Below are 10,295 nucleotides of genomic sequence, written 5' to 3' on the forward strand. Positions count from 1 at the left end.
CTTTTTCTGCAGTTACATCAACCAACGAAATAGAGAGTGGAATATTGTTGAGTCTGAGAAGGCTCTTGTGGTAAATAATGCCAAATTAATACTTCTGTGTATATAGAGATGAAATGATGCAGAGCAAGATAATTGCATGATGAAGTTACTCTTTTTTTTTTAATGATCTTATAAAACTTTTAAATAGGCAAGTGATGTGATTTTATTTTATTTTTTTTAAAAGCATATTGCTTTGTTTTTGACCAATTCAGTCAGGAGATTCCTGACTGTAATAGTAATGTAATACATGTTATAAGGGAAAGATATCAGAAAGGAGACTTTGAAGAACAAAATAGTATTGAATTCTCTGTGGTGACACTTTTAAGAAAAGTTACGCTTCTTAACAAATGCTAAAGCCTCAGTTACCCTAAGGGTTGTTGTGTGGGTGTTTTCTGTTGTATTCAGTAAGGGCAGTTTTGACTTGTGAAATATAGGGCTGTGGGTGTTTAAAAAATCTTTCTTGTCTGTAATACTACTTTCTCTATGACCTTGATATTATGTATAGCTGATGTGTGTGTGCATGGTTGGGGTACTGTGGGAACATTTACAAGGATGCAAGCAGCTAACTGCAAAATGGTGTGCCTTCTTTGTTCAGGCTGAAAGTCACAGCATGAAAAACCAGCAAATGGACCCCTTTACTAGGCGGCAGTGCAAGCCCACAATAGTGTCCAATGTAAGTATAATGTTGAAGTTCATCTGGGGCAATTTGCAGAGCAGCAGAAAACAATATAATGGAGAGAGAGTAGGAAGGAAAATGTTGCTTGTATTTGTGCCTAACTGTGCCATCTGCTATTAAAGTACTGGGTGCCAGGATGAGATATTGAGATTCTAATCTTACTATTCCCCAAAAGGGGAAAAAAGTGCCCCCTCCCCCAACATAAACGATGTGAATTATGTGGGTACGTGGGGAAGCAACTGTGTATTTCTTTAGTGAATTCTAATACATAGAAATACTTACTATGTGTATTTAGTTAGCTTTAGGAAAGCAGTTTACTTTAGGTGTCAGTTTTGCTCTTAATTAGTTGAGATTATCTTAAAGATTTGTGAAAGGGGGCCCCAGACTTCTCGGGTCTGTGATGTATAAAGCAGTTTAACACAGAATTCCATTGTGATAGTGGCAAAAACTGCTACTGCCATCTATAGATATATAAATGATGGATGATGAAGCTGGAGGGTCACCTCTTACCTGTAAGTGATAAAACTTGGAAGCCTATTCTGGAATACCACCAGTACCATTTTTTAAATTACTTTTTTTCTCTCCTTTCAGGTAAAGTTGGCACTTGTCAGTCTCCACAGATTAGCAAAGCAGGAAAGGGATGTTATTGTGAAAATTGAGCTAAATGATTATTTATCAAATGATTCTTTATTGAAAGGAAGAATCATAGTTGAATAAAATTGTTATATTAGAAAATCATTATCATGTAAAGAAAATAGTCTTGTAACAGTTTCTTCTCTAGTGCAGTATTTTAGCCAGAACTGAAAGATAAAAGCAAGTACATCTGAGGATAGTGTTAAGGCTAGTCACAGGAGCAAATCACAACAACAAAAAAGATAGTGTCTCTTAAAGAAGGACTTTCTGAAGGATAACTTTTAGTTTAATGCATTACATAGCTACGAGAATGAATTTAATTGTCTTTGAAATCCTGAAGATTGGACTAACTGATCTAGATTCTCTATTGGTTTTGTATGAATGAGCATGAGCATTGTCTTTAACAAAATGGCCACCAATTTAAATACAGTGTTTTATTTTCCCCTGCAGTCCCGAGATCCTGCTGTCCAGGCTGCTATCCTTGCCCAGCTAAATGCAAAATATGGATCTGGTGTATTACCAGATGCTCCAAAGGACATGAGTAAGGCAAGTTTCCCATTTTGCTTCTTTTATATGTTTCCTCCCACTGTCACCATTTTGCTCTAGAAGCTTATGACTAATACTAAATGGGCATTTTTTAGTTCTAGAAATAAGTATCGTGTAAAGCATTATTGTGGAAAAAGAACAGCTTTTTCTGCTATGGAGAAAGAAAGTTAACTTTGTTTAGCGATAACAGCTGAACTAAATATGTTTGTGATTAAGTGAAGGGAAAAAGTATTTTTATCTCTGACCTTTGTCTGTATGGATATGGGTTGGATATTTACATATTCTTCTTTCAGGGTCAAGGGAAGGATAAAGATGTGAACTCTAAATCAGCCAGTGACCTCTCAGAAGATCTTTTCAAAGTACATGACTTCGATGTAAAGATTGATCTTCAGGTTCCCAGTTCTGGTAGGTGTTCCTGTTGAGTCTGGGACTATGATTGCCATATGATATGATTGTAGAGGGATATGATAGAAGAGCTCACTTCTTCCAGAATAGTTCTTTCAGAGTCAGTCACGGGCTTTTGAAAATGAGAGCAAGGACTCTGTGTTTGTCTTTTTGTCAAGTATCTCACATTGTCACAAGTGTGGACATGTGCTAGAGATACTTGCTGACGAAGAGCTGCAGTGTGTTGCACTGAAAGTATGTATGTCCTTGTATCCTTGCTCCATCTACAAAGAAAAGGAAGTAATATGAGAGTTTTCTGATTCATTCTTCTAATCTACAGCGTATGTGGCTCACATAATTCTTGAGGAACGGATGAGAATGTTGTATTTAATAAATCTTGATATCTACCTTTATACTTATTCTATGAATTTGTCTAGTCACTTCTTGAAGCCTGATAAGTCCATACTGTCCTGTTCCATAACCTGCATATGCACTATATGGAAAAAGTATCGATTTATGAACCTGCTGCTTTATAAAGTTGCTGTTTGCTGTCTTTGGTATTTCAGATGACATTAAAGCAAAATTGCATGTGCTTTATCTTTGAAGATAAGCAGTAAGATGGCTGTATTCTTAATTTTTAAGCTGATGTATTCCAGAGAAGCCAAATACACTTCGGTGGTGGCTTTTGTTAGCAAAAACAAGAAGTAAAAATCTGTGCTTGTTTTTTTTCTCATTTTGGTCCTCACTCTTCCCTTGTCCCCAACAGAATCAAAGGCACTGGCTATCACCTCCAAGGCTCCACCAGCAAAAGATGGTGCTCCTCGGAGATCATTGAATTTGGAGGACTACAAAAAGAGGCGGGGGCTTATTTGAGCATGCCCGCTCTGCTGCTTCTGATCCTGCATGCTCCATGATGATGTCCTACCTTTTCTTCTTCCCCTTTCAGTTCTCCCTTCTGGGTTGGAGCAGCAGTGGAGCTGGGAAGAGACTCTTTAAAACTGCCAGTCATCTGTAACATAAACCATTCAACTATTTACTGTATAGACCTCCCTTCTTGCCCTTTCTTCCTGCTCCCCTCACAAATGTGGATCTGTGCTATTTGGGGTCTTCCCATTTCTTTTAGTTTGAGTTCTGTTTTTATTTTGTTGATGCAGCTCGTTGGTCCACTCTGTGTTCAGTATTAGCCTGAGGTGTGGATTTCCGTAGGGATCTCTTGGTGGTCGCAGAATCAGCACTTGGTGATCTCCCCTTACATACCACCACAGGCACGGTGAATAAACATTGGCGCAAGACCTTTGTGGCTGGAAGGTCACCTGCACTTTCTTCTTCTTCCTCCTCCTTCATTCTAGCTTTGGAGAAGGGAATCTTCAAAAACTGGCTTAGGTTCAAAGTGTAAATTTTTTTGGGAGGGTTGTGTGACTTTTTTTCAGGTGTTTTTTTATCATTTTTAAGCTGCAGTACTATTTGTATCAGTCTGTCACAGTTCTTTACGGCTGTTTTGAATTTCTACCAGCTGTACTTGAGCATCTGAAATTGCAAGAAAGAAACTCATTAAATGTGATTCTTCTTACTAAAACGGCTTGGCTGATATAGCTGTTTAACTTCATGTTCTCTTCTTTATTTACGCTTAATTGATGAGAGAGGTACACGGCTCTTGATGTCGGACTTGTCATCTATAGCACATCCGGAGTCTCCAGCTTTACTTAGTGAAATAGCTCTTTCTGAGATGTGCCTGGGGTACTCGTTGGTTGGGCTTTATTTTTTCTCCCAGCCTCCAATATCATGTATTTAAGTCATCACGTCTTCATTGGGGTCTAGCTCACATTTGTTTCTTGCTTTGTGAACCATTTAAACTGGGCTTCTATGAAACAAACATAAAAGATTAAGAAGTAAAATCACTTTCTGTGAAAGGGGAAGGACACAGTAAGGACACAGTAGAAAGGTCAGCAGGTAATATGTGAGAGGTAGCTGATGCATATTTTTCTTATAAGATCTGGTACAAGTGAAGTGCAACACTAGCACAAGAATTGTATGGCTTTATGGAATATTTGACTGGACAAGATGACAGCTCAATTATCACTCAGGTGTTTAAAAAAAAAAATCTAAGTGTAAATAAGTGACATTTAACAAAGAGCTTTTCCAAACAAGATGCAACTGAATATATGGAGCTAAGAACTAAATTAAAAGAGAATTAGAAATCTAAAACGTTGGAGGCCCTCGTTCAGGTAATCGTGGAAGCACGTGCTTGTTCCTACCCAGGCCAGTACGTATATGCTAATTTAAGCACTGAACTGGATAGGAATGTTTCTGGGGACCCCAAAGAGGGAAAATGCTAATGCTCTCTTTGTGTCAGAGCATTACTATTTTTCTGAAATCATACTCTGGTTATGTTTAAACCTGTGTGTGATACTACCTTCTTGTTGGATTCTTAATGAAACTTTAATCTAGTTCTTATTTAACTTTCTCTTATTCCTTTTTAATGGTAGCTTTAAAGAAACATCATGTAATTGTGTGCAGATTGATACTATGAACTGTGTATAAAAAGAAAATCAACATATGAAGCAGCTATAATCTACCATGTAAAGAAATAATTAGGGATATTTCAGTACTTATTTACTGAATAGTCCATAATTCTAGGACAAATGGATTATTCTGTAAATATGTAATCATAGACTGCTTTATTTGATGGCCTTTTCTACAGCTTCTCTGGAGTTGTTGTAGGCTCTCACATATATGTACTTTTAACTTTTTTAAGAGTGGATTTATGGAATCTACCACAATAACTTCATAGGAGACATCGTAATTCACTGTGTAGATATGCATTTGATATGATTTTGTTTTTTTTCCAACAGCTTCAATGATGTTAACGATTTGTAATAAAAAGAGAATCAAAACTTATTTTGCAGTAGCCAGTTTTCAAAATAATCGCTCTCCAATGCTTTGCAGAAACATTTGCAAAATCAAGCAGCTCAAAACTTGATTTTCCCATGGCAGTGCCTCAGTGCTCGGGTTCAATGGAAAGTGATCTCTGAAGGTCGAGTTAACTCAAATTCAGTATTTTTAACGTGCTTGCCTTTGATTCCTGGGTATTAGCAAGCTTCTACGCTCGGTGGTAATGTGAGTAGGCTGTACTGCAGTAAAAATGTCAAGACCCATACAGTGTTGCAAGAAACTTCTAGTGGAGATGACCAAAATGGGAGATGCAGTGAGTTTAGAATGCAGAACTGAATGATGGACAGCGTCCTATTTATCTGCAACTATCAAACTGCCACTTACCCTCTTAAAGTCTCTGGATTCTGCTGAAATACTGGATTGTTTTTTTTTTTTGTTTGTTTTTGTTTTGTTTTGTTGTTTTTTTGAGAGAGAGGAAACAGTAAATTATCATGCAAACCTCTTATATTGAGAATACATCAAGAAAGTACTCTGAATAGTTACAGAACTGTGTATGAAAGCTGTAATCTTTTTTCCTTTAAGTGCATGTAAAGGTGAGTGACTATATCTCCCACTCATTAGGGAGAGACTTGTTTGCTCTGTTTCATTGGTGTCCTAGCATATAGTTCATTACAATTGTACAGACTTCTATAAATAAACTTGGTTTGTTGGTTTAATAAGGTTGATTATGTTTATCCCTTGATCTGAAGTGCAAAGAGTTTTCCATCTGTGGAAGTTTGTTTTTTCAAAAACTTACTCTTCATTTATCAGTCTAGAAATCTAAAAAATAGAATACTAATACTGTAAAATAATTAATGAAAAATAAGGCCTTTTTTTGCAAGAGGGGCTGTTGTCTACTGGATTTCTCTCTCTTCTTCTTACCACTGGAATCAAATGGAGCCTGTTGGAAGGCCAGTTCACTTACATCTCTGCTTTCATTTCATTAAAAACACAAACTTCACTTGTCTCATGACTATACAGGCTACTTTTGTAATGAAAACTGCTAAAGCATGCATCTCCTGAATGAGACAGAGTGAGACTGTTCTCAGAGCTGTGGCAGACTTGATTATCTTCCTTGTTGCACTTGGAATAACAAAACAGGTGATCCTCCTTAGGTTTTTTTTTTTTAATTAGTGTGCTTCTAAGCATATGTGCAAAATCACAGATCTTAAAGGAATCTTATCAAGTTATTTTGAGGATGGGTTGATAGTTTTCAACTGGCTATGGGAGGGAGAGTCAAAGGAAAAAAATGGGATGTGCTGGTGCTTCTTGAAGGAAAAGGAATGAACTAGCTATGAGAAAGTGAGATCTGAAACCTTAAAGGTTTACAGGAATACTTCATTGGTTATACGTGCTGGGGGATAAAAAGACACATGGAGGTCAACTCAAACTTTCATTTTGACATCTTTGTTCTCCTTCCCCATTGAAACTTGTCCAGACTACTTTAAGCTTTGAATTTTGGTGTTCTTAATTGTGGGACGTAAGTGCTTTAATACTCAAAATACTGATTTAAATGCAGCACAGTAACTTAGCCTCTTAGAGGTGCTTAGCAGCCAAATAAATGGGTTGTTTCTCTTTCGATTTTAGCTGGAACACTTAAGCCCTAAGTGACTCTATATCACCACTATCAGCCATTCTAGATGCTAGACCACCTCACCTCCCAGCTAGAAGGAATATCATGTGAGCAATTTCTTTAATTTGATATTGTTTGCAGTTATCTGGGTCAGATAAATTTCCTAGCATAAGTGATTGGAACTGAAGAACCTAGGACAGGTCCTTTGTTTATTGGTAAGTCTCTATCAGCTTGTTCTGCATAAAAGAATGAAGATTGATAAAATCTATCTGCAATGTATGTATGCAATTTAATACTCTGACAAGCATGGCAGAGTTACTGATTTCGGGTGAAATTTGTAAGTAGAAAGTAATGATAAATAATGTACATAAAAGTGAAAATGCAGATAATTTTCTGTCACGAGTTCACGTTCATGCAACGATTAAGTCTTTGGGACATTGGACTTATGATTGTGTGATTTGGAGAAATGGGAATAACTGGTTAGAAGTGATCTGGCTTTGCAGCCAGTGAAGATAAGTTCATGGTACCTTGCTCTACTCTGCCAGTTACAGAAAAAAAATTCTGAAGATATTGACTTAACAGCAGGAAGGGGGTTGGATTTCAACAGCTGTGGAAGATGACCCAGGATCAAACACAATACTATATTCTATGGCTCTGTTCCAAAGCAGAAGGGCCCCATAAGGATCATTTATATCAATTCCTAGTTACACACAGGACCACCCAAAATCTGAAATCCCTGTTGTTTGTGACTTTGTGAAAAACTGTCTTAAATTTGTTTGCTTCTCTGTGACTGCAGACAAATGTGCAATTGTCATGTGCCTCAGCTGGGGGCAAGAGTCTTGACCTCGAGCACAACAGTGTAAATGGCAACTGCTTCATTACTTGTTTGGAATTTGTGATAGCAGGTCTGCCAGCAGGTGAAATTGCTGCATTTAAACAATAATAATCTCAGCTCCTCAAGCTAGATGCATGGCTATCAGTTTTTAGACCTTTTGCTGGAAGCTGTAGTGAATTAGAAGCTGTTGGGAAGCAGCAGCCTGAACATCAACAACTCAGCAGCCCATGTGGATGCTGTCTGAGATGGCAGCTTTTGTACATCCTCAGCTCCTTGTGCATCATAGGTATTTCTCATCTCATTTGACCAGCATCTGATTTCTTTGGAGTTTGGTGATAGGACAGAACAAAAATGTTACATCTCAGTTATGCTTTAGAATACAATGAAAAATTAGATATTCTCCAAAGAGCAGCCCTGTTGCAGTGACTTTTCTGATTGCAATTATCATAAATATGTTAAACAATTGTAATGCTCTGGACTCCCTTGATTTATTGGAAAAAAAACCAACTGATCTGTGTGACTAGAAAAACAGATTGTTTACAAAGGAAAAGGGAAAAATTTGATTTAATTGTCTTGAAGATATACTAGTAATGAAAAATGGTAGCTGTTCTTCATGTAATGAATGAAACTTTCCAGTAGGAAGTATCCTAACACTGAAGGCAAACTGTTTTTCCATTTTCCAGGCAAACTTGAAGGTTTGTGTAAATGCCCTTCTTTATCTGGGAAAAACAAAACAAACAAACAAAACAAACAAACAAACAAAAACTTGGGGAAAAAAACCCAGAAACAGTCATTTTCCATTTTGTATCCGGATTAGTTGATTGACTATTAGTTGATTATTAGCTTATTATTCTTTGCAAATTTCCACAATACTTTCTCAAATGATCATAGATAGAAAGCTGAAGGTAGTAAATATGATGGCAATAATATAGAAGTAAGCCGAGAACAGCTTTAGCATCTTGTAAAAATTGTGGGGTTTCAGCTTTGCTCCTAGTAGAAAGATTTGCTGTGAATACTTGAGCAATTTAGCATAGCAAGCAAAGTGTGGAAATGGTGAGGAATTATTCTAACAGCATGAGATATGCTTTCTTGGACAAGCTTTAACAAAAACTTTCATCTTAAGCCAAAATCCCTTTACTGCTTAGCGCTAAAGACTTTTTAATAACAGGGCATGTGCTCATAGTTTTCCTGTCATTGTGTTGCCTGTTTCAACTAACAGTTTGTCATACCTAGTACTCTTCTAGAAGCAGATAACAGTACTAAGGGGGAAAAATTACGTTTATAAACTTTGACTTGAAACTATAAGGATCAATGGCTAAGAGTTTGAAAGCACAGAATCCTAGTGCTATGTAAAGATCTATTTATCTTTTGGCCCAGCCTCTGCAGTAATGGATGGGGAAGGCACTGGGATCTGGATGAAGCCCTCAGAGAATTTTCATTCATGGGTGACCTGAATTGCAGTCACGGGGTAAGACTGCTCCCTCTTGGTGGTCATTTTGTGCTGTTTGCTGAAAGCTGATTCTGAGGTCCTTGCAGGCTGCCATGCGTTTTGAATGCTGGGCAGACAGCCTAGCTGATTCCACTGGTCCTGCTGTCCTAAAGAAGTGAGATCCACTGTAATTCAGCATAGAATAAGTCATTGCTCATGACGCGTTTGTTGATGCCTGGTTCCTAACTGTAAGCTGCCTAAAATTAGGGGACATCTAAATTCTGAAAGCTGCTTACAGCCCCTTTGTGTTTTCCTGTTTCTCAACTTCTGCCGTGAAATAAACTCTTCAATTTTTATCACGTTGAAGAAAAATGGACTGAAGGGAGAGCTTCTTAAGATGGCAACTTTTGCAGCTGTCCCTTTGTCCTGTGTTCTTTTCTTTCCTTCCTTGTGCCCCAGCACAGCAATGGCTGTGATGTGGGAAAGAGGATCACAATATTGGGTCACTGGAAGAGTGAAAGGCAGTGTTTTGAAGGCTGACCTGTGGAAACCTGGTAACTTTTTCCCAGTTCTATATAACTCCCACAGCTCAGTATTGCCTTCTGAGCACCCTTCTATAAATGCCTTCAAGGCTTTTTGGTCCCAGTTTGTAATAACAGAGCTGTAGTTGATTAGATGATGGAAGAAATAGGCCTGGAGGCTACTGTTGCTTTGGTTTCTGTATCAAAGTGTGTGTGTGTGTGTGTGTGTACGTGTACATTTTTGGTTTTTTATTGTAGCTGAAAATTAATCCTGGGAAAAGACTAATATTGTATTGTAGAAAATCATTCAGTATTAAAAACAAATTGATTTGTCAAGCTGAGCTTGACAAATCGAAGGTAAAGTACCACTCAGCCATGTCAGGTAGCCGTGGTAACCTTCCACCTGGGCAAACACATGCAAAAACTCACCTTGAGGAGCACAAGAGGCTTAGGAATGTAATTTTTTTTTAAAGAGTAATAAATAGTTACAGCACACACACAATTCAAGAAATCAATCACATCAGAAGTTTTTCAGTAAAACAAATCACATAAAATTGATGAAAATGTCTTACATGGTACTTGTGTCTATAAATGGAAGACAATGAAGGCTCAGTACTTAGAAAATCTGATGGCTCTGGTCCAGAAATCCTGTGGCTGAAATTAAGCTGCTCAAAACGTTCAATAGAGCAACTACTAGTGAGGAGAGTTGTTATGCATACGTGTGCAAA

The 10,295-nt window shown here is 37.6% G+C and overlaps 1 protein-coding gene across 1 annotated transcript; it reads left to right on the forward strand.

Moving 5' to 3' along the window:
• The first annotated feature begins 6 nt into the window (after positions 1-6).
• Positions 7-5,884, forward strand: LOC104911094 (RNA polymerase-associated protein RTF1 homolog). The gene is made up of 5 exons (XM_010711316.3): positions 7-70; positions 635-712; positions 1,799-1,894; positions 2,188-2,299; positions 3,045-5,884. Exons 2-5 carry the CDS (start codon positions 650-652, stop codon positions 3,149-3,151), a joined length of 378 nt encoding a protein of 125 aa, XP_010709618.1. The 5' UTR covers positions 7-70; positions 635-649; the 3' UTR covers positions 3,152-5,884.
• Positions 5,885-10,295: the final 4,411 nt, after the last annotated feature.

This window comes from Meleagris gallopavo, chromosome 5 (assembly GCF_000146605.3).
Source record: "Meleagris gallopavo isolate NT-WF06-2002-E0010 breed Aviagen turkey brand Nicholas breeding stock chromosome 5, Turkey_5.1, whole genome shotgun sequence".
Lineage (NCBI taxonomy): Eukaryota > Metazoa > Chordata > Aves > Galliformes > Phasianidae > Meleagris > Meleagris gallopavo.

What these genes read in the sequence shown, in the direction of transcription:
- LOC104911094 (XM_010711316.3), top strand. Translation starts at nt 650, where the DNA reads ATGAAAAACCAGCAAATGGACCCCTTTACTAGGCGGCAGTGCAAGCCC. An exon ending in AGCCCACAATAGTGTCCAAT is followed by an intron (nt 713 to 1,798) that starts GTAAGTATAATG and finishes TTTCCCCTGCAG; the next exon opens with TCCCGAGATCCTGCTGTCCA. An exon ending in CTCCAAAGGACATGAGTAAG is followed by an intron (nt 1,895 to 2,187) that starts GCAAGTTTCCCA and finishes TTCTTCTTTCAG; the next exon opens with GGTCAAGGGAAGGATAAAGA.